General features: G+C 34.4%; 1 protein-coding gene across 7 annotated transcripts in view; it reads left to right on the top strand.

The window, feature by feature from the left end:
- Positions 1 to 25,998, top strand: part of LOC106105489 (protein kinase C and casein kinase substrate in neurons protein 1) — a 73,455-nt gene that overhangs the window by 8,118 nt on the left and 39,339 nt on the right. For 4 of the 7 annotated variants that reach the window (XM_013285834.1, XM_013285833.1, XM_013285829.1 and 1 more), the window contains exon 1: positions 25,219 to 25,433. In XM_013285834.1, the coding sequence (XP_013141288.1) occupies positions 25,369 to 25,433 (65 nt within the window). In that variant the 5' untranslated portion in view covers positions 25,219 to 25,368. Of the gene's footprint in view, positions 1 to 8,262; positions 8,356 to 23,369; positions 23,389 to 25,218; positions 25,434 to 25,998 lie in introns of those variants that run through there. The other 3 variants (XM_013285836.1, XM_013285832.1, XM_013285831.1) reach the window with 3 other exon arrangements.

Genomic DNA, 25,998 nt, shown 5'->3' with positions numbered 1-25,998 from the left:
TCTTTATCCTACTCTCGTAAGTTCGGCACAACAGGGTTTTGTCCTCCAAATAACTCTATCATACGTCATCTCAGTCATCACTCCATTTTTGATCATATCACCTTTCACGCAATCTATCCATCTCTAACTGAGATGTAAAAAAATATAGAAGTTAATCGTGAATTTTCACTGTATGGTTAATTGCATGGGGCAATGCTGACATGAAATGTTGTTTTAATGTTAACGTATCACTTCTGCCTAGAAGTGGGGAATTGTAAATATCTACAATTGAAATCATCGCACGTGTTACTGTATGTTTCTAAATACTTCACATATGAGTCGATATTAATAAGGCTATTCAATTTTTCCATGGTCAAATGTATCGAATACTTTTATAGTATTGTCAGGGAAAGAACTACTGTTTATAAACATTCAAACGCAATTCTAGTGTTATGAATTTACATAATAATGAGCTGTCGCCCGCAAACTTCGTTAGCGTTTATTTGCACTACCCGTTACGACATTTTACAGGGCGGAATTAAAAAAAAGTAGCCTATAATATGCCCGTCTATGTCAGATGCCCTTCAGTGAAAGTCCGGTCGGAATCGGCCCACCCGTTTCGGAGATTATCCAGAACAAACGCAGCTTGCGGACAGACAAAAAAAATTAAATGCGATTTTCATTATCAGCAAGGCAAATACATCATGTTCTCGAAATCTGGATTTTTCTTTTGATATCACAGACACTCCAATTTTATTATATGAATAGATAACAGATAAACATACAAATGGATTTCAAAACTATAATTCTATTTGACTACGTTCGTTGTAAAGTTTTTAATTCTGTTTTATAAAATTTAGGTTGTAATTTGTACAAAACGAAACGAGTTATTATAATAGTAAGAAACAAATGAGTATTTAAAATTCAACATGAACGTGGTTTTTAGGTGACGCTTTTATATTTTTTATACAGCCAAAACAAGTTCTAGACAACACAAATTAAAGACGACCGTGTTAGAGACGGCTTGGCACATCACTCTTAACAGACTTATTTAGGTGTAAAATGTAAAATTAATATTTTACTTTGTTGGTAATAATGCCGATGATCTATACAGCATCTATACTTTAACATAGGTTTCTTTTACTGTAATCTATACTTTTATAATAAATCGTAAACACACACTTTGTTGCCTAAGATGACAGCAATTGCAGCATATTTTTTAATAATTCTTTTTTTTAATAAAAATCCCTACACTATGTCACGTTCTAGGCAATATATTTTCATGCCATTAAACTTAGGGGGTAAATGTTGTAAAATGTTGGATTTTTATCCACCCTAATGTGGGAAAGAGACCATAAGTTGCTGCTAACATCAAGGATGCAAGATTGCCAAGGTATATCATGTCATTTTGACATTTGCTATTGATAATTTGACAAATGTAAACAATGAAATAAAGCTTTCATAATTTCATGCGGATGAAGCCGCATGGGAACAGCTAGTATAATATAAAAGACAAAAAACATGCACTCGAATTGAGTACCTCCTTCTTTCGGGAAGTTGGTCAAAAATATAGCCTGTGTTAGCGATAATTTATAATGGTGAAACAATTTTTGAAATCGGCCCACTACTTTTTGTGTTGTTTCAATACATACAAAAATACAAATCTTTCTTATATATTAGTATAGTTTTCATACCGGTTTACATAATGTTAAGGCTATCTGACACTTGATGACGTCTAACTACATATGATAGTGTTTATTATCTCTTTATTAAAACTATTAAAATATTGCAAATAAACCTTCTTGCGTTGTTTGCAGTCCAATGATGCACAAGGTCATTATCTTGTGCGTAATATTTCTATGTATCCTATCCAGAAGTTTTATGTTTGTGGTTAAATGGACAACGGGTTATGGGAAAATCAACCTTATTATTATCTAGTTAGAATTTTTGTTAGCCTGTTATAGTTAAGTTGTAAGCTTGGTATGTTAATAGTCCGAGCAGGTTATAAGTATATTTTGTACGTCTAACAATCTGACACGAATTATGTTGAGAAAGCGTGTAACAAAAAGAGTAATGATTTGTTTGGAAATGTAAGGTCGAGATGTTTTATTGATTGCGCTTGAGTTTTTTGTACCGGTTTGTAAAACAAATAAATATTTGTAATTGTAAATGAAGATGTTTTAATAACTCGCTTTTGCTCGCGACTTTGTCCTCGTGAAGTGTCAAAAACGAAATCAGTGTATCCCGCGGGAACCGTAGATATTTTCGGGATAAAAAGTAGCGTATAAAATGCCCGTCTATGTCAGTTGCCCTCCAGTGAAAGTTCAGTCGAAATCGGCCTGACCTTTTTGGAGATTATCAGCAGCAAACGGCGGCATGCGGACAGACAGACAGGAAAAAATAATAATTGTGATTTTCCTTATAAGCAACATAAATACATCATCTTCCCGAAATCTGGAATTTTTCTTTTGATATTACAAACAGACACTCAAATTTTATTATGTGTATTTAGATATATGAAGACAAATGAATTTTAAAATGGTCGTAATCTTTTGTATGAAGTACGTAATTAAAATTTCTTTTCAACGTATTAAACAAACTGCTTTTCACCGACTTTTAACGAAATCCCCGTTAATTATAATTAATAGTAAACGGATTAAATAAAGCGACCTTTTATCAAATCCAATTAGCACGCTAGAGGTCGACTCACGACTGTCTATTCAGCGACCTCATCCTACATTGGTAGGGCATCGTTATAGGAAAGCATTGCTTGATGACAGCCATATCACGTACCAGACAAAACGACACACAAATTAATTGTCTCCGTGAGTTTTAACAAAGAACACGAAACTTAAAAAAACCCTAAGTGAAGCTTTAACTTTTTGTAGCCTTTACCACTCAGAGTTAGTGCAGTGGTTAGTGTTCTTCATTAACAATTTTTTTTTTCGAAATCTATCATCATTATCCACTTGCCCTTATCCCTTACGGAGGGTCGGCACAGTATGTGCTGCTCCATACATCTCTATCAGCCGTCATATCTGAATCCACTCCTTTCTTAAGCATATCCTCTTTCACACAATCCATCCATACTTTCTTCGGTCTTCCTCTTCCTTTGTCCATCCACATTCAATCACTAAATTATTCATTAATCACAATTAATTAAATTATTAATCACTAATAAATTTTTTTTAAATCTATATCTATACTAATGTTATAAAGAGAAAAGATTTATATTTTTGGATTTTTATATGTATCGAAATAACTCAAAATCTTCTGGACGGATTTAAAAAATGTTGCACTAATAAAAAGCTATGTAATCACTGAGCAACATAGGCTATGTTTTTACAATTTTTTTTTATTTTACGCGGGCGAATTCGCAATAGCTAGTATACAATTGGATAAATTGTATTACCCTTTGAACTTTGAATATGGTAGACTACGCTATTGCATTATTTCCATTGAAAGTGACAAATTAACTTAGCTTTTATATTTTTCATACTTATCGTGTACTCGACTCGTAATATATCAATAGGCGAAAAAATATTTAATTAACAAGATACTGGGTCGTTATGCTGTCGAGTGCAGTTAAGTGCGGTGCCTCAGATCTGCTGACACGAGGGTGCTTCAACTTGAAGCGGGAGCAGGGATCTTATTATATTCGGATTCAAATTTTATTATAATACTAGCTACTAGCTTTAGCCCGCGAATACTTACGTGTGGAAATGAAAAAAAGAAAAGTGTGTAGCCTATATGTTCTTCCCGACTACCCTCTAAATTTATACCAATTTTCATCGAAATCCGTTCTGCCTTTAGGCTACAAACTCTAACAAACATCCATCCATCCATCTAAACATTCGCATTTATAATATTAGTATGATTATTTTATTTCGTTGGATGCAGTTACCTTGTTTTGAACCTCATGCATTCATTCTAAAAATCATTGTCAGATATTTTCTTTTGAAATACATCTTTCCCATAGAAAATCCTGTAATGTTTAGTCGTTTAATGTAACCATTTTAGTATGCCGATAGTAATAAGGAACAAAAAGCATTAGGTAAATGGAACAGGCCACTATATTTACACGTGATTGCGCAGGGAGCCGGAACATGCCGGCAAATAGGTTAGTTATAAATATAAAACGCATTAATATGGCGCGGACAGAACTACTGAGGGTATTGTACGCATACATTTACATCAACAAAATCCATAAAAATTTTAGCTTGTAAATATTATCTTGGTACTGGTTTATTTTTAGTTATTAATAAATGCAAGCGACAGGCAAGATGATCCCCAACATTATGGTTGATTAAGTTTGAGCAATTTTGGACAAACTAAAGTCTTTGGTCACCAGTCAGTGTTTATTATATAAACTATTTAAGTAAGTGACTAAGGGGATGTCCCGATACTGGCTGATAGAGGCTAAGATAGAGTAAAAATGACATTCTGTCAGATAAGGGAGCAAAATCCAAATTTTCCACCACCTTTTTTACATGTTGGGTTGTTATGAGACAATTTACAATTTGGTGGGACAGGCCCTTGGTGTAATATCTTTGCAAATGCGACGAAAATGTATAAATGTCGCTACAAATTCCCATTACGTTTAACACTTTCATAGCGTGATGTAATCCGTTTCAATCAGTGTAACATTCTCGTAACAGATAATAGAAAGTGTTTTAATTGACACTTTTAATTAAATTGTTTATTACACTTTACTCGCGACTTTATCCGCACGGAATTCATCTAGTAATAAATATAGCCTATGTGCTGTGAAAATGTAGCTTTCTAATCTATACTGATACTATAAAGAGGAAAGATTTGTTTTTTTTTTTGTTTTTGTATGTATTCGATTCACGTAAAAACTACTGGGCAGATTTCAAAAATTCTTTCACTATTAGAAAGGTCGTTTATCTGTGAGTAACATAAACAAACATACAATTATGGCTTTCAGTAATCAAAGTAGGTATAGATTTGTATGGCCTGGAGTGCGCGTTAACGATTATGTTATGCGCGTGATGGTGCAATGATTGCGCGTAATTAGTTACGCAAAGTTTACGCCTAGTTGCGCCCAATATGCGCTTATTGCTTTACGCGAATTATCCGCAATTTTAGTGGGCTGATGCTCGTCTGCACCAAAAGAGCGTCGGAGGCTCAGGGGTTTGAACACTTGACTTGTAATGTGGTCTTGGGTTCGAATCTCGCAATGTATTAATGTGATTTTCGTATTTCATATGTACATACTTTATGCGACGTTCTTACGGTGAAGAAAAACATCGTGATACCTGCACATATCAAAAGATACGTGTGAAGTCAACCAACCCGCAGTATGCAAGTGTAGTTGAAAGGCCTAGTCTCTCTAACTCAGGGTAGGCTATGAGCCCAGTTGGGACGTGTAGTGAGCTGGTGATGACCGTACAAATCAACTTTTAGTATGCAATTATCGTATACCTCACTAAAATCCGATTGAATCTTTTATAGATTTTTATTCGAGTCATCCATTAAGCTAGGATTCATTGGAATAGAAAATCTCCGCTTTCGTCACGCTTGGACGACGGTCGGATGTGGGAGCGGCTCGCAGATTTGAATGGACGTTTTTAGTACAGTCAGTCAATGGAGCTAAAAATATCTGTGCGTTGTGTTGATTGAGAACATATTTCCATATAATAGAATATTTTTTTCACAAACTGAACAGTTTCCAATAGCGATATAGATTTATTAATCGATTCAAGTTTATTTGTGTTTTTAAAGTGTCTATTGTTCCATAATAAAATTGTTCTTTAGGACATTTGAGTAAAATCAGTAGTGTATTGGTTGTATAAAAACCTACTTACACTTTTTTCCACTGAACCGTATCGTACTCCAGCTGAGAAAGTAAATTAATCTATGGAAATTATTCATGCACGTGTCTTCGTACCGCTCCAGTGGAAAAGCCCTCTTTTATCTTTTTTAAATACCTCACCGTTATTGGTTAGAGATGAATCCAGTGGCATTTCGAATATATTCGTATTACTCTAAGTTAAATTTTATTTTCTGTGTCGTTGATGAAATAAAGAAACACATAGACAGTATCCTCTATAATTTATATATAATATTGTTTGTAAATAAGAACCACATGTTGTCCTTAAGTTGTTACTTTGTTATACGAGTATTGTATAATAATACTAGGACCTTGGTAGGCGCACGCGATGTGGGCCTAGACCTAGGTAATGCAATTACAGGATTGCGGTCGGCGCGCCGGACCGTGAGGTCTTATGGCCCTCGTAGCCATCGCTGTGGTAACTAGGGGGTCGATGATCTCTCGTATTTATACTTGGACTTCTTTTAAAAGAAGGAAGAGTACATCGGGTATTTCTTAATGGGATAAATCAGTCTACCGATCGATTAAATCGATGCGATGTTTTCCCATTGGATCAATCGATTGTATACATTCAATTGGTCCAATGGCAGAAAATCCCATTTGTTCAATCGATCGGTGAGCCGCTCAGCACTTCAGAAACACCCGTGACATCCCTTAAGAGATAGATTTGCAAATGAAGTATTTTACAATAGCATCTGTAAATGCGATCGTGTTAACTTGAGTTAAGTTATAATTTGTTGCATTTGCTGCAAGAATCATCGTTCGTCGGAATGGGGGCGTCTGAATCAGCATTTAATTGCTAAGTCATTGCCGTCAACGGGCTTGCGTTAGCTTATCTTGATGAATTCAAAGCCGTTTTAAATCGTAAATTCTTATTTTATGTGATGTTAACGGATGATAAAAAATATTTTTAATCTATGTCTAGTGACGTCACGGGTTTGAATTTAACAGAGAAAGTAAACGTGTAGGTTAAAAAGTATTTATAACCCAAAAAATATACTTATTATAGATTAACATGAAATGTATTTGAAAAACTGCAAAAGTTTTTATGATAATACTCTAAATGTCGAATAAAATCTATATCTATGTCTATACTTCTATACCAATATTATAAAGAGGAAATTTTGATTTGTATTTTTTTATTTTTGTATTCATGAAAAAACTCTGAAACTACACAACCGATTTCAAAAATTCTTTCTCTACTAAAACGCTACGTTATCAGTGAGTAGCATAGACTATATTATTTAATTTCACACAGACAACCGCCAGCAACAGCTAGTCTTATGTAATCAGGTTCTTTTAAATGTCTGCAACAAAAGCAAAACTAGCACAGAAAGGTAAAAACATAATATTCTCTGAAGTTCTTTCTACTAATCACTAAAACTTACCTTGAATCTCGCTAATGTTTATACCGCGTGTTTACATAATGCACCTTACAGCTCTACATTTAGGGTAATTATTTGATTGTATACGCTTACAAGCTCTGATGAGGGTCGCCCAAGGCCGTCCATTGTGCAGATCCGGCCTGTCGGTAGTTCATAATCCCTGGCCACTTGGATTATGCATGCGAAATAGTTATGTAAACGTGTACCCGTAGATTTGATGCAGTTTTCAACTTTATTACGTAGGCGCTTAATGTTATTATTGCTTACAAATGATGTTACATTACTGGGATTATTGTGTTGAAGACTGTCAGTAGGGAATTTGATACAAACCAACATTTAATTTATTTGCTGGATGAATGTGGATTAAGATTAAAATGGAATGTTTAGTAATTATTCTCCTACTGTCGTACTCAGAATGGTATCTTAGATGATAATTCTATACTAAGGGATTAAACAGTTATACTGTCTGATTGGAACGGAAATAGATAAGATATGCCGCTTTTATAAAAAAAAGAAAAATATGATTCATGAAGGAATGAAAAAGCATTTTATTAAAAATTCCTTAAGTTATAAGTAAAATGTTATTCTATATTCAAAACTCTTATCTTATTACTAACTGTTGCTTGCGACTACGTCCCCGTGATTTTTAAAGTAAAAATGTAGCCTATGTCACTCACTTATACGTAGCTTTTTAATGGTGCAAGAATTTTTAAAACTGGCCAAGTATTTTGGAGTTATTTTAATACGTACAAAAATCCAAATTTTTACCTACCTATACTGATATTATAAAGAGGAAAGATTTGGATATTGTATGTATTTGATTCACGCAAAAACTACTGGGCCAATTTTAAAAATTCATTCACCATTAGAAAGGGAATTTATCTGTAAGTAACATAGCTTATGTTTTCTATCATTTTTTTAAATTAACGCGGGCGAAATCGCGAGCAACAGCTAGTTTAGCTACTTTAGCTCTTTTAACAGTAACATAGATATAGAAAATGTTTGTTTGATGTATTATTCTATCTGTAACATTGTGTTGTACAGGGTGCAGTGCCGCAGTCGCAAGGTGTATCGATGAGCCGGCGCTAGCTCTCGCGGGAGAGGAGCGTCTCGACACGCTGCGTGCACATATAACATGTGAGTACTATCATGCACAGTCGAGGACAATAATTTCCTTTCCATATGTGTATCTATGTGATATAAGGTACCGAATGGGGATCAAATATGATTCCTTGATAATGTGACAGTAATATTTTTGATGATAATAGTAGTACCCTAAAGTAAATGACATACATTTAAAGGTCTAGAAAATTGTATCAAATAGATATACAAGTAACAAGAAAGAATGAATAAGGATGGCTAAAAAGGTAGAGGAAGACTGAAGAAAGTATGGATAGTGTGAAAGGGGATATGCTTAAGAAGGGAGTGAATTTAGATAAGACGGCTGATGTATGGAAGAGCAGTATACTGTGCCAACCCTCCGTAGGGTATATACACGTATCAAATTACATTAAGAGCGGACACACACCTTTGATTGAACTATCCCATAACTGTTGTGTGTCGATTGTTTCGCAGCTAATTCGACTGTTTAGTTGCACAACTAAAAATTGAGTTGTGTGCGCACCTCCATATAAGCTCATAGGAATCAAAGTGTGACTAAAAAGTTGTGCGATTGGTTCGTCAAAAGTGTGCAGGCTTTTACAAAGATGTATAGTTTTTCATATTAACTTTATTGTAATTGAATATAATCAAAATATCATTATAACGTAATATTATTCTCTACACCTTAATCAAATGATGGACAAAATAGTCTAAAATCTTAATCGAGAAATAATAGCTTCGATATGAGGTTTTAATAACATTGACACGCTTAGAGCCATCAACACGTATGTCTGCTATATACTGTGAGGTTCAAATGGTAAGCGTGGGTTTCCATTGTTAAAACATTTGTGCAAAATTATATTGTTTTCCCTTTCATTCTCTATAACGAAACAGAGACATCAATGTGGGAAAACATCTAGAGTTTTAGACAGAAAGGTGAGCCACAGGGTGTAGAATTACATAGTCTCACATAACCTCTTCCCTCATAAAAGGCGCCGTAGAAACCTCTGCCAGAGTGTTGGTAACATTGAAAATATCGCGCAGTGGAATTCTACGGTTAGGAATGTAACAACAAACAAAACATAAACACCTTAACACGTCTATTACGATGCAAAAAGCATTGGTTTTTTGCCTTGTTAAGATCATCGGCCGGCTAACTCAATTATAGCCTGTCCGCGCAATTACGTTCCGGATTCGAAGAGGGCGAGGATCGAGTAATTATTGTGCCACTTGCTATCTGTCGGTGTTAGAAATGTAATCACCAACACTACCGAGTAAAGATAGAAATTACACACATGTAATGCCCCTTTTGTGATGTTCAAGTATTTTGATGGCGTTGTTTATACTTACTGCGATACTTTTGACTAAACTATCGCACAACTGTTGTGTGTCGATTGTTTCGCAGCCAATTCAAATGTTTAGTTGCCCAACTAAAAATCGAGCAGTGTTCGCACCTTCATATAAGCTCAAGATTCAAAATGCGACTAAACAGCTGTGCGTTAGTTTAGTATAAGGTGTGCGCGCGCTCTTTTACTATATGTAACTGTTGGAAACTGTATTTTTATGGTAATTTAGATAGTATTTTAAAACCTAAACACATCATCACAAAATGCAATTTAATCAAATACAGTTTAATTTACAAAATGCAACATTCAGATTAGTTTAATTGCCACTAAGAGCAATTTTAATGTAGATTCAGTAACAGTCCTGATGTACCGTTGAGAACTACTTCCTCTACTTTACTCTAGGTAATGGTCACAAGGAAGTACGGTTTACGTGTTATCTAATCATCGCGAATAACAACACGGCGGCAATTGGCACAGTGACGTTAACAGACGGCATATATGGTATAAAGGCAAAACGCTTGTCTTCAATTGCTGTCACACAATCATCCAATAAGCCGGGTCGTTGATCTCAGGCAAGTGTCTTATGAATAAGTGTCGCTATTAAGGGCTGTCACAACAGATATATTTGATTTTACGAATAAAATACGAGAATTATATCTTAATTTTTAGTTGCAAAATGTAGAGATAAGTAAACTAAGATTGTTAAAATAATGGTGATGATAATATTTGTATTGAATTATATGTACACAATGAAACCACCCGCCGCCCTTTCGTTCCCATATTCAGGGACCTGGGGAGCGGATTTATCTCTTTATGATTTTTTTAAAGTTAAAACACATTTACAAGAGAACTCTAGTTTTCTGAACCTCATGATTAATAAAGAGGCCATAGAGGTATGCGTGGCACGAAAAGGATCTACTTACTTTCAAGATATGGACAGGAGTTGTTATTTTTAAAATTGCCTCAGCGATACATGACAGCCCTGCTAGTAAGTGGGACAAATCAGGCCATCTCGCGTCGCCTTGCCGTCGCGCTCGCTGGAGACAAGCGCCGGAAACTGATGCACCTCTACATTGACTGTGATGGATGTGCACCTAACCTGACTAATTGAAATACTTCACATTGTGATTGACCAGTGGAAATAGACCATAAATGTATTAGGGTCATCTCCAGAATAGATTCGGTTAGAGGCTAGGTTGCACTTACAGTCATCTTGTGCACTCAATAGTAATTTTGACATTTGTTTTGTTATAGAAATTCAGTTGTTTTAATTCCAAGTATACACTATCACTATCATAAGAGAAAAGATTTGTATATATTGAAATATTTAAAAAACTACTGGTGAGATTTTGAAAATTTACACCATTAAAAAGCTACTTTATCAGTAAGTAACATAGGTTATGTTTTACTATTTTTAATTCCACGTGGATGAAGTCGCGAGCAACAGCTAGTAGAGTATACTTTAAATTTATATACAGGATGATTCTTACGGACGGATCAACGGCATTGTGGATCAACGGATACGTCCGTTAAGAATCATCCTGTATACCAGTGAAGTCGAGTCGAAGTAAAACACAAGTACCTTACATTTTATAAGGCAGTCTGTAACAATGTATTCATCGATGTACAAACCAAACAGTGTAACTGCTTAGTATGCCAGACATCTTTAGTATTAAAACATGATCAGAAATTGACGATATCACGACTGTCTTCGTGACTGGCTTCCTATTGTGTCAATAACATGGTCTTTGTTTTGATTTTTTATTACACAAGCACGCTAAAGACATAACTAATTAACATAGAGTCGTTTTATGATTATTCCATTTTACACTTAGTGAATATTTCTTTGCTTAAACTGCACTAAGAGGCACTTTTAGTGACCATGTTGAAAATCGAGGTTGTAGTATCGAACGTTTTTATATTTTAGTAATGAATTTTTAACGCTGGCGTCCAGAAACACGATGTTAATTAATAGTTTCTGAACAATAGTAATAATAAAATATAGCCTATGTTACTCACAGATAAATTACCTTTCTGATGGTAAAAGAATTTTTAAAATCGGCCCAGTAGTTTTTGCGTGAATCAAATACATACAAAAATACAAATCTTTCCTCTTTGTAATAGTAGTATAGATCACATATCATCATATCCCCTGCCTTATCCTACTCCCGTAGGGTCAGCGGTATGTATAGATCACACGTAATGTATTTAAATGTCAATTTCATGTAACTATATCCTAATTATTTTAATTATCCTGGAGCCAATTTGAGATTAATTAGATATCTTAATTTGAGCTAGAACTATATAATATCTCCATTAGACACTTCTATAGTTGACAGAATACTCACATTTCTATAACATAATGTACAATCCTCTGTTATGTGCAGTAATGTAAAACTCGCAGCATATCCCGAGCTCGCACGGCCCAGCAGTTGGACAGGTATGCGCACATTATGCAAGCCTAGCATCATGTGTGCAAGGAATTTTAAACCCCTTTTATTTTTAACTCTAGCATTACTACGGACATCAGTATAATCTAATATCTATTTTGAATAGTGTTTTTTAGTATGAATGTGGAATGTTTGTAAATTGTAGTTTGAGTGCTCCGCGTATGCAGTTCGTACTTTATGATTTTTACATTGTCAGCATCTCTACTATTATACAGAGTGTCGTCAATCATATTTGCGACCAAGGAATCTGTTGTCAACAAATACATTTCACGGACACCCTGTATATAGACCTTCTTCAGAACAGTATGCTGTCTTTCCGTAACCAACGATTTTCCATAGTGCGATAATTAAAAGAAATATTTCGTTTTAAATTTGACTGTTATTAAAATACTAGCTTTTGCTCGCGACTTTCTCTACATGAAATTTAAAAATGTTGCCTCTTAGGTTACTCGAGATTAACGGAGCTTTTGAATTGAGAAATAAAGAGTGTAATCGGCCCAGTAATTTTTGAGTTATTTTAATACGTACAGAAATAAAAAATACAATTATTTCCGCTTTATATTATTAGTATGGATGATATAAATAATATAGTAGTAGAGACTACGGTAGTTAATACAATTAAAATCGATATAAGAATGTACGAAGTAACACTTGTGCAATGATCAAGAACAATAGATCGCGTAACACCTGTGTTACGACTCATATTAATATACGCGATCCTATTGTGTAAGGACGATTGTATCGTACAAGTAATGTAACCGTATACCTTATGTCATTGCAATAAGGTCGATATTTATACGGATTGACTTTCGAATCGCACCAATTTGATTGATACTTGTAATATTATGATCTAATATTTAATCTAAATACTGATGTTAGGATTTTGTCGTAACTGTGAACAGCTATATAATATACTAGCTGTTGCTCGCGGCTTCGCCCGCGTGAAATTTAAAAATAATAAGAAATATGGCCTATGTTACTCGCAGATTAATTACCTTTCTATTGGTGAAAGAATTTTTAAAATTGGCCCAGTAGTATTTGATTTATTTTAATACATACAAAAATACAAATCTTTCCTCTTTATAATATTAGTATAGACTAGCTGTTGCACGCTACTTCGTCCGCGTGAAAAAAAATTAAGCCTAAGTTACTCAGTGATTATGTAGCTTTTTATTGGTGAAGGAATTTTTAAAATCGGCTCATTAGTTTTTGAGTTATTTCAATATATACAAAAATATATATATTTCCAATTTTATTAGTAAAGATCACAATGTAAGTAGTAATATAGTTTTTTATCCCTCGCACCAACTCTCTGACCTCTATTCATCTATACAAATGTGTTAACGCTCGTAACGCAAATTCTCTAATGAAACTTCATTTTGTCTTATTTTAGTACATCGTAAATAGTCGAGCAGACTTTATTTGCAACTCATCAATGACACCTATTTTATATTTAACCTTCTGCGATGTTTTTCTAATATAGATGTTGATGACGTCATCGAAGCATACGTTTGTTTACGTTGGTACATAATTAGTGCCAACACAAAAACAATGGCGACCCCTGTGAAGTCAGGGTCGATTTGATACAAGATAAAAAATGTTCCTTGTTCTTGTGATCATTTACAATATTAGTATAGATATAATAAATGCATTAAATGTTGCTACAGGTGAGTAGGCAGGAGTAACTAATTTCCCTTGGGAACAGTTTCAACGAATCGCTCGTTTTTCTATGTGCAAATTATAATTTTCATCCGTTGTATAAATTGCCGTGTATTTTATAAATTTGTATCAACACTAGCTTTCGCCCGCGACTCCGTCCGCGTGGAATTAAAAAAAAAACAAAAGTGGGTACCCTATGTGCTCTTCCAGACTATCGTCTACATCTGTACCAAATTTCACCGAAATCCGTTCAGCCGTTTAGGCTACAAACTCTAACAAACATCCATCCATCCATCCATCCATCCATCTAAACTTTCACATTTACAATATTAGTTAGATCGTTAGATTACTCCTAGTATGAGGAAAGTTAATGTCTTCCCTCTAAAATAATTAATTACTCAACTTTTAATCTTAATATTTTATAGGTTTATGAAGACGTAAAACGTTATGATCTGTTATGTTTTATTGTTTAATTTATATCAGTTGTGAAATTTAATAGCGTTACACTATGAATAATGTTTAAATCGTAGACCAGTAGTTATAGTATGGTGACCAATTGACCAATATTATTCAAACTGCTTTAATATTCCGATTTAATTATTGTGCATGTCCTGTCTATGAAATTACTATTACGTAAGTTTTATTTGATAAAATTAGCTAGTATATTAGGTCAATTTAGTTAAATTTATGTAAGGTTTTACTGCGGATTAGTCCACAAAGTTTTTCTAAACAAAGAATAATAGCTTCATGTTTTCATTATTCCGTTAAAAGTATTTTATTCTATTCTCCTGTATATTTATACAATTATACTGACCCTATTCGAAGTAGCAAGGACCTATACTTATCACATCAAACCCAACAACAGTGATAAATTACAGAAACAATTTGCTATAAACACGGTCTTTGATTTAGAAGTCTCTTTAGCATAACGGCTATATAGTTTTATCTCTCTCGTGTAGCGAAAGTTACCCGTCTAGTACGAGTCACTGCTCACCCCGTTTGGATATCCGGATTGATAGAGAGTGCGGGCAGCAGAGATTCCTTGTGGGCAATGACTCACTATCGGTTACGTTTGGCAATGGTATTCCACCAGTTCCTATCTTGTTAATGTGAAGCGGGATAAGAAATGTTTGTGTGTAGGAAAGTGTATGAGAAGGTCGCGTGATGTTTGCGAATTGGTCTTTAATTGAAAAGTTTAGGTTTAAATTCAATACGTTAAATTTGATTTCAAATGTTGTTAGTACCTGTTTGGTTAGAACTTATGTGCATGTGTAAGGGTGCGTCTGAACGCACACATAAGTTGTCAAATCTGAATTTGGTGCTTATCTCTTGAACGGTTTACCTCATCTGGAAGCTTCCTTAATACCGTTCTGCATTAGCCTTTTATCTTTGCATTATTCTATGCATATAATAAAATTGGATTGTCTGTTATATCAAAAGAAAAATCCAGATTTCTGGAAGAGGATGTATTTGCTTTGCTGATAACGAAAATCGCAATTAGTTTTTTTGTCTGTCTGTCTGTCTATAAGCCGCGTTTGTCCCGGCTAATCTCCGAAACAGCTGGACCGATTTCGACCGGACTTTTGCTGAAGGGTAGCTGACATAAACGGGGATATTATAGGCTACTTGTTTTATCTTAATATTGCGCGGATGAAGTCGCCGGCAACAGCTATGTTATATAATTTCTACACAACTTGTACAAAATGTGTTATAATAAGGGATCACTTACATCAAATGAGCCTTATTTACAACTTTGTAAAATACCAGTGAAGTTAGCAGTTACGACGCAATTAAATCAACGTGATATTAACGAGCTGGTTGTAATGGTTCGGTTATAAAAAAATAATAGACTCACGTTGTAACTCGGCGTTTTCAAGCTAAATTATAAACGCAAATACGATAACGCTGCAGTTTTATTATCAGGTGACATCAACTGTGTAAAGGACGTACGTTACTTGGTTTTATTCCACGAGATACAGAAGTTCCTGAGGTGAATTCAAAAGGTCGTTGTTATGTACCTGCAACCGAGAATTATAACACCTGTAGCCAACTGCGGTATATCATTCATTAAATAAATCTAATGTCCTTCATTTACACCCCTATCTAACAGTCGTCACTTATATGTCCCCGAAGGACTCGTTCGTCTTAGGTGTGACTAGGCCTTAGTCAACTAAGCTAGCCTACTGTGGATTGGTTGACTTCAGACATATGTTATGGATTTCGTCTCAGAAATGTACAGATTGCAACACAAGTTTGAAGATAATCTTACTAATATAAATACGAAGGTTTGAATGGTTTAACAGATCTCTATCTTTTAGGTCCACGCGGTTGAAGTCACGGGCAAAAACTAACTCGTAATAACTATTTCTTTTATTTAAATGCCAAAAGACGCAATAAGAGTTTTAAAATGTAGCATATAGAGATTGGTTGTGTAGACCCGACGCTAATATTAATGTTGTAACCGTCTGTAGTCACAGCTGTCGACCACATGCCTCTATAACTCTATACGTTAAAAAACTATTTCGTCTTGTCTCTATTACAATCCATCCTTGTTACGCTTCAGTTAACTTCAAAGTAAGATAATAATTTAAAGGGAATATTGTGTACATAGTGTAATCCAAAACTATGTCGTTAGCAATTAAAATGAAATACAGAATCTCCAAATTGCACATTAAAAAAAATAGTTTATCAACTCAAAATTAATATCCTAAATCTACACTAAATGGCTTCCTTAGTAATCATTGATCAACTACGAGTGTAACGGTAATTTTTTACATATAATATTTTCTTTCAGAACTTAGTAACTTTATCCTACTAACATCTCGCGTGTCCAAGATTGCGGTCAAAGTAATAGTTGTTTACAAGATATAAAACTACTTAAGATTAAATCCATGCTCAGTGAACGCACTTAACTAGGAGTACAGGGAATAGACTTACCTGTCCCTAACGATATAGGAATATTAATTACCTTGCTGCCAAGTAGTGAAACAAGTTAACTGGGTTTTATACCAACGTATTATTTGGTTTCCCAGCTGCGGTTACAATCCGTTAGTGTTTATGGTACGATAACTTCATGAAATGCGTTGCAGAACTACCTAAATTGTGTTTTACTCCGTTGAAACTTAGGTTAACATAACAGTAATGAATCACTATCTATACGTTCATACTAATATTATAAAGGGAAAAATTTGTATTGTCCGTGTTTGTAATTATTTGATTCACATGAAAACTACTGGTACTACTGGTATTTATAAAAATTCGTTCACCATTAGAAAGGTAATTTATCTGTGAGTAACATAGGCTATGTTTTGTTATTTAATTTAAGGCGTACGAAATCGCGAGCAAAAGTGATAAAAGAAATGTAAACTCAAGAAACCCTGCATGGTCCTCCTCTTTAACTAAACAACTGAGATAGTAATTCAGCTTCTGTCTCCGTTAAAGTACGTCAATTGTTGACAATGACGGAATATCTGTCGTCTGTTTATGACCGTCAGAGTTATGAGTGTTACGAGTAGAAATTCATTGGACTCACTCGACCCAGAAACGGCTGATGTGGCGTGACATCGATTATGCTATCAGATGTTTCCAGTCGAGTTTAGTGTTACTTAAATTGTACTTAATGAATGTAATCATTAGGCAGCAGACAAGCTCAAGTTCTACTGATTTGAAACTATCATTTATAACATTGTATTTATTTAATACACTAGCTGTTCTCGTGCGGCTTCATCCGCATGAAATTATGAAAATTTTATTTTATTGTTTACATTTATCAAATTATCAATAGCAAATGACACAACATGACAAACCTTGGCCATCTTGTTTCCTAAATGTTGGCAGCAACTTGTGGTCTCTTTCCCATATTAAGGATTTTATCCAAAATATTACCCCCTAAGTTTATTGGCATGAAAATATATAGCCTAAAGCGTGACGTAAGTGTAGGGCTTTTTATTAAAAAGGTAAAAGTAGTTTTATTCAAAAGTATGCTGTAATTGCTGACATCTTAGGCAATAAAGAAGTGTTTACGCTTTAACTCTTCTCTTTTGTAAAAGTAATAGTAAACAGTAATCTTTTAAAATAAGTTGAAAATCATACTCTCAAGACTACTTTCATACATAAAACCGCTTTAAACTGGTTGAAAACATTTACCTAAGCCGTTTCCTAGTTAGTGCTGTGACCCCGGGTGCGCTCGGCGCGACGAGACGCGGTGAAAATGATCATTGAGCTCCATTCATCTGCGTTTGACTTTCACTGACGGTTTCCAGTCGGACCGACAGACAATGTTAGTGCATACAAAATGTACTGGGCTTCATTCAGTTACTTATTACTGTTATGTTAATGTTTAGTGAGAGTAACTTTTTACTGTCTTATTGTTGTTTATGGTTTGTCTTAAGGGTTTATAGGTCAATCTGTTTACGCTTTCAACATACTTTTTATTTATTTAAGGTCTGTGTGCATGCAGTTCGCAAACATGTAATGACGACGGAAACCTTCGTCTTAACAATGGGTCTAACAAGTCGGTAACAATGTTCCACCAATTAGTGTTAGGGTTTCCTGCAAGCTGCTTTTATCTTAAAACCGGACAATGTATTGAATATGTAAGAACTAATACAAATACATATTTCTATTTATTTACTTTATATTCTATATAGAGCGTCGGTGGCTCAGTGGTTTGAACACTTGACTTGTAATCTACAAGTCTTGGGTTCGAATCCCGCCATGTACCAATGTGATTTTCGATTTTTCGAATTTTCATATGTACATAATTTACCCGACGTTCTTACGGTGAAGGAAAACATCGTGATGCAACCTGCACATATCGGCGAAGAAATTCAAAGATATGTGTGAAGTCAACCAACCCGCACTTGGCCAGCGTGGTTGACTATGGCCTAGTCACCCCGTATCAGGGTAGGCTCCGAGCCCCTCGGTGGGGACGTATAGTGAGCTGGTGATGATGATGATGATGATGACTTTATATTCTAATGGTTGATATAAACTTTAGTGTATTTTCATTAGCAGATACTATGTTTAAACTAAATTTTGAATTACTTGCCTGGTAAAATTTTGTGTGTTTTGTAACTCCCCCTGTGAATAACGGTAGAGAAGGGTTGGGCGACCGCCCAGGGCGCTGGACAGGAATAAACGCCAACATCTTCGAATTCTACATCCTCACAAGCCTCTTAACACACTTTTCCCCAAAGCTGTGGAAATAAGGGGGCGTCGTTAACCCTTTTCTTGTTAGTGTATCTGTAGAGATAAATCAATTTTTTTTTCTAAACACCTTGGGTCATCCAGGTTAAGTGCTATGAATATTATTTTGATATTCGAAAAAATAAAATTCTGCCAAGTTAAGGGTAAAAATGTCGGCCAGGGCGATAGTAGCGCTGTAACCGGTACTGAACAGATTCTCACAAAATGTCGCATTATTAAATAGACGTAAAACGTATCTGCGCGATAAAACCGTGCTATTCACGCCTTTGGCTTTAAAATGAAAACGCCATAGTATTGCGTACACACGACGTGCAAATAGCGTGGCCGAGGTAATCTCGTTAGCATACTTTAATTCTTTTAGTATGCAACACCGTGTGGTCCAAGTTACAAGCAGAGAGTGGAGCGGCAGCGGATGTGACCTTGACATACTTCTCATGTCAAAAGGATATTTTGCCGCAAGTTTTCAGTACTGAAAAAAATTGTTAACACTATTTTATAGACAGACGTAAAGATAAACTGTTTAAAAAAAATAATACGAGCCTTATAAAATAAATAAAATGCAAGTTTTTACTTCATCATTTATTTACAGATTACAAACTTCAATTATTATTAATTTTTTTCTTATTATTTTTGTAAACTCTTTCCGCTTTTTTGCGTAACTTAAGGTGTGGCCCACAAACATACCGTACATAATGGCCTCTAGCGCTTTGCCTGCGCACGCGTCGGAAACAATGCGTCTATATCATTAAATTTAATTTGAATATTTTGCATGACGATTAACGAAAGAATAATTCTTATGCTTTATTTACAATAGTCGCAAAATTGCTGAAAGTGTAGGACTGCTAAAATATACGTATTGAGGTCATGCAATAAAAAAAAAATTGTTTTTATCGAAACTGTGTGACATCATACTAATCTTACTTCTTACTAATATCATAAATGTGAAAGTGTAGATGGATGGATGGATGTTTGTTTGTTAGAGTTTGTAGCTTAAAGGGCTGAACGGATTTCGTTGAAATTTGGTACGAAAGTAGAAGATAGTCTGAAAGAACACATAAGCTACTCACTTTAGTTTTTTTAATTCCACGCGGACGGAGTCGCGTGCGAAAGCTAGTTTCTTTTATAAATAACACTTTTGGTGTTATTTCGACTATGCCATTGCGACATTGAATTATTCTTTGTTTTTAATATAAAGGTTTTAAAGTTGTTGACATATAGTACATTTTAATTAGTATGACTTTGACATTGGATAAATGTTTATGTGAAAATAATTCTCTTTAAGATTAAATATTTCACAGAATACGTTGGGTATTGTTTAAGTCAACGTCTCATTGTATAATTACTAACAATGGATTAAACCTGTAATTATCAACATCAAAACAAAAGGCAAACTGTTAAAAGAAGTTTTTACTTCCAAGATGCATCGCAATTGACATTTCGGGAGATCGTGTTTATTTAAGCGTCTTTTTAAACCACGATAAATAGCTCATTTATCATCATCACTAGCTTACTATATGTCACCACCGAGGGTCTCGGAGCCTACCCTATGTTAGGGTGACTAGGCCTTAGTCGACCACGCTGGCCTACTGCGGGTTGGTTGACTTCACACATATCTTTTAAATTTCTTCACCGATATGTGCACATGAATAAGCCACAAATTTATAAAAAATACATATAACAAATTACTACAAACGCCTTACTTCGATGCGGTGCGGTGAGTGGCCTGTGTGTTCTTCCGGACTGTCCATTACGTTTATGTCAAATTTCATCGAGATCGTCTCAGCCGTTTGGGTTATGGCTTCTGAAAGGCATCTGTCCATCTAAACTTTTACAGTTATTATTTTTGTTAAATTTGTTTTTTCTTTATATTATTTATTTATATTTATATTAATGTTAATGGTAATTAGAATTAAAATTGAATTTAACTACCTATTGTCATCTATACTATTATAATAAAGCGTAAACACACACTTTTTATTTGCCTAAGATGCCAGCAATTACAGTATGTTTTTAAATAAATCTTTTTAAAAAAAAAATCCATCACTTGCGTCACTATTTAGGCTATACATTTTCACGCTATTAAACTTAGGGAGTTAATAAATTGAATGTAAACCTTGATGTTTGAAAGAGACCATAAGCTACGAGCTGCAAACATCAAGGTAGCATTTTGACATTTGCAATTGATAATGTGACAAATGTATACAATAAAATAAACTTTTAAAAATTCCATGCGGATGAAGACGCACGGGAACAGGTAGTAATAAATAGTTAAATATTTTGCTAAAACTCATAAAAGTACAAATATTTGCAAGAAGTAAATGTAAATAAACGTAAAAGTAGATTATTGAAGCATAAACAATACCAGCTTAGGTTCCGTTGCTCTTTAACTCGGCACTGCATAACGGCTTCTATTTATAACCACAGTTAAATTCACACTTGGAATGTTAACCTAACTAAACGGAGCTGCAAATAATCAATAGTTCGTGTTAAGAAATAACGAATACAAAAAAGTTTTGATTTTTAAGTTTTATCGAAATGCAATGGTATTTTGTACTCCCAGATTTTTTCGACAGAAATTTTCATAAAGCGGTTAATAATGACAACGGTAACTAATAATACATTGTAAAGTATACAAGAGAATCTAATCCATTTTATAGTTCCGGACGTAGAGGTCATAAATTGCTTTTGAGGTCAAGTTACGTCGCGCTCGTAATGTCCGCTCCTTGAGGCAGGTCGAGGCGACATTTCTGCTGTCACAGAATAAACGCGCGTATGAGTAGAATAGACAATAAAGTATCGATCTTTCCATATAAAGCTTTTTTGTTCACATTTTATTATGCCTTTTCAACAGTAATCTACTATCCGAGTAATAAGAATAGAATTACTCTTAGTAGTTATGGGAATTAAGGATCTATTGAGTGTTAAATAAAGTCTAATCTTAACCTTTTGTAAGCATTTCTTGAAAGTATTTCCTCTGTTCAACGCTTACTCTATGGTACAAATATTTGCGTAATAGAATACATTAGTAGAAAGGGCTGGGAGTTTTATGGCGAAGCGAGCGGAAAACTGGTGAAATGCGTGCCTCGTAATAGAAATGTTTGTTTTATCTTGCGCAACAAACATGTCAATCATCTTTTATACAATAGGGATGTCCAAACGAGGAATTTACTTACGAATACCTTACTTATGGTGAGTTTCTGAAGTTTTCATTTATTTTATCATTACCAAACACGCTAACCTATTGCTTCTCAATCTCAATTATCAAAATCTGGACAAAAATTCATATCAACGTCAACTTTTAAATTACGTTAACTACAGTTGGGCAATTTAATCGTGGTTAAAGGGATTTGCCGGAGTTTAATTGTTCATAATTAACTTTGTCAACACAATTGCTCGTTGAATTATGCCGCGAGTTTTAATCGTCAGTTATATAATTACAGATTCACGGAGCCCGAAAGCGCTGGAGTGCATGTATTTATACCTCAATTGGTTCCGTGTACAGTCAGCTTCGGAAGTATAACTTTAGAAATTCGGATAGGTCATCGGTTTTAAAAAATATTTATGCTTGTCATAGTATGTTTTTAAGGTAGGATGCTGGCGGATGAATTTGTCCATGAATATTTTTGAAATCATAGGCACGTTTAAATTTCGAAAGCTTTTTAAATGTATACATATATTTTTGTAGCTGACTATACAGTGTGACCGGAGGAATTTGACCTTAACCGTATACTGATACTTGCGTCGTCTTTAATTGGTTTTAAGAAAATGTCGTTGATTATAGGGAGTTAAAGGTATGTATGCTTGTATCTGCTGATTTACTACACGAAGTAACCGTTATTTTAAAAGTCGAAAAAAAATTTCTACTTCCCATTCAATATGAAACAACTGTCGCTTTACAAAAACTTTTGGTCGCAGCTGCCTCTTGGATCGTGGTAACATAAGGGGACGACTCCATTTATAAGTTGATCTCTTAAGGAAATTGTTTGCATTAAACTCGAAGTTACCTAATTTTCGAGTAAGTAAAATATTCTCCTATTGTCTCTTAATTAAGATAATTTTGTAAACGAACGATACGCCGTACGTTCATACAAATTAACCTGCGTGAATCAACCGCCTCTTCAAGGTCATCTCGTCTGCATGAAAACTACAATATGAGCGAATATCGCCCATCTCTCTTATGTTGTAAAGACTAATATCGGATGTACGTTAATTAAAATACCTAAGTATGGCGGTAAATTTCTGTACGAAGATACGACGTTGTCATTCAACGGTTGAATGTTAAAGAATCGAGTTTCGGTCGAAAATAAAATCGATTTCTCGGAAGTTGTATCCAGTCAGTGTCATTCGAATGATAGTCTGTGAGGTTACCTCTTGTTAGTTACGTAATTCTAGTGTTTTCTTGTGTAGTGAGTGTTTAGTGCAGTTTTTTTTTAAATTTAGCGTATGACCGGAAATATAGTTTTAATAACAACGTATTTTTCCTAAACTTTTTATTTGAATTCCGAATGCTTAAAACCCGTTTTTTTTTATACCAGCAAAAAGTTTACGTTAACCGTTATATTTGAACGAAGTGTTTTTGCATGAAGTGTTTTGTGCTCCTATTTCTGAATGTTTCTTATCTGTTTGGTTATGACAAATCAAGTTTACTTAGTACTGACTACATGTCTGAATAAATAACTTTATTTGCGTTAGTATTTTGTGTCGTAGAGGTTGTTTTGTCTTATTTGAATTGCGTAAGAAGTTAATAATAACGTCATGACACGTCTTATTTAGTTATTGTACAACGTATGTTACCCTTTGGTTGGTGCATAATTATTTAAAATAACCGATATCAAAATGCAGAAGGCTCTAAATTTGAATGGTATATATTTTTTGTTCTTTATCGTAAACTAGCTATTACACGCGACTTCGCCCACGTAAAATTAAAAACATTAGTAAGATATATCCTATAATACTCAGTGATGATATAGCTTTTTAATGGTGCAATAATTGTTGAAATCGGTTCAGTAATTTTTGAGTTATTTCAATACACACAAAAATACAAATCTTTTCTCTTTATTATATTAGTTTACAAGTATGAATATACTCGTAGAAATTGATTCATTTTTTCCAAACACAGATAGTATATTTATTAACTCGTAGAAATGTAGTAATAACAGTTTGCTTGGTATATTCGTATGCTGTTGTTAAAAATACTTTATTCAAAGTCATCGTAATTAATGTAATGATATATCGATACGGCAGATGTGATTTTCATTATTACAGAGCTTGTAAGACCAGTACTTAACGCAATAGCAGCCTAACTTACTCTCACTACAGCTATTGACTTAGTTTACTTTCCTGATTGTATGGAGATATGGACCGGATTTCCATCCGAAGTATTACAGCCGAATACTGAAACGTTATTTTAATAAGTAATAGCGTCTTCAACTCCGAATTCCTTACATTTGACGTCTATGAGATAAGGCGACGCTTACGAAGCCGAGAAGATTTTAAGATTCGTTTCAGTGTTTGCCCGTTAGAGACAAACTGTTTGGTTTCATCAGTCATTGCATATCTATTGTTAGACCTGCAGATATCTGAAAAGTTGTTGATAAATGTCCAATAAGAGAGTACCTTAGTTTAGATTTATTATAGTACAGGCACTAAGAGAATGAAGTAACCATCTAAATTTACGTGCGACAATGAAAGGGTTAAGTTAAAGGACTTCAAAGAATTATTAAAGAAATATTAAGTTTCTCTGAGTAGGAAATTACTTTATTATACCTGAAGATGTAACTAACGGAAACTATGAAGTGAGCTAAATTAATTAGATGGCTGGCTATGAACGCAATATACTCGATGACGTCATCTGATGAGATCGCGGCCCGCAAATAGACACTCGTACGCCTCTGTTTACCACTTGTTATCGTGAGAGGAATGCGACCCGTGATTCATCGCCTCTGGTTGCCAGGTGCCTTTAATTTGCAAAACTAAACTTGCGTATTTCGTATCCGCATATCGGAAAATGTTAATACTTTAATGAGTCAAAACAGGCTCTAATCTTGTTAGATACTAAAATATGCCTAACAGTAATTAGTTTTATAACGGAAAATCATGTAATTCGCAAAGAATGTGAGGAAACGTAATCGGTTTAGTAAGCTTCGGTCATTACAAAATTCTTGAAAATGTTTAGTTCAATACTTCTACCAAACTCTTTGTTACTATTAACTAATTTTATTTAAACTTTAATGTAGATAGTCATTGCACTTGTGCTGAAAAGTATTCGTGTCTTAGTCTTTTGAAAGCATATCATTTAGTCTGTGGTTGAAAAATTGTCCTTGTGTTTGTGAAGTGTCAGTATATCAAGTGTAACGAAGGTATATTTAGTCTGTGGCAAGTGTAAAATGAAGGAGAAACGGCGCTCCGGTCGCTGCAGGGGGAAAGTGCACCACGCGCTGAGATATCTCGGGTAAATGTTTTGCCTATTTTGGACTAATTGTACTTTCGACTGTTTCTTGGAAGATTTGGTTCCAGAAATCGATGTATAAAGACAGTACATGTTCAGTTTCGACTGACAGTTTTAAATTACCAGGTCAAGTTTTTTAACTGAACTGTTGTCAGTTCGAACGGAGCGTATGTACCGGGTGTAAGAGAATTTATTACTAAGTAAATAAAAAAGTGTTTAATAGAAACTGGTTGACACGAACTGTTCAGTGAAAACTTTACATGTGTAGGCTAAATTTTAACTGTCATTTGTACTGGACAGTTTTCAGTTTTGCCCACCCGTGACTTTTAATTGAACAGTTTGACTCTTCAGTTAAACTATTAAGAACGATTTTTTGTAGCGGGAATTGGAAATATTAGTTGTTGTTGGAATTTATGGTTGGTTGAAAATTATTATTGGAATTTTAGTTTGTTAGCAACTCTTAGATATTTTAGAACTTTTACTACAAACTAAGTATGAATTCTGTATTTTCTCAGAAAACGTCAAGTTTCTCAACAATATATGTATGTATATATATATATATATATAT

The sequence above is a fragment of the Papilio polytes genome, unplaced genomic scaffold, assembly GCF_000836215.1.
Source record: "Papilio polytes unplaced genomic scaffold, Ppol_1.0 DF822845.1, whole genome shotgun sequence".
NCBI classification, from domain to species: Eukaryota; Metazoa; Arthropoda; class Insecta; order Lepidoptera; family Papilionidae; genus Papilio; species Papilio polytes.
The sequence above is the reverse complement of the archived record's forward strand: the minus strand, read 5'-3'. Positions and strand labels throughout refer to the sequence as shown.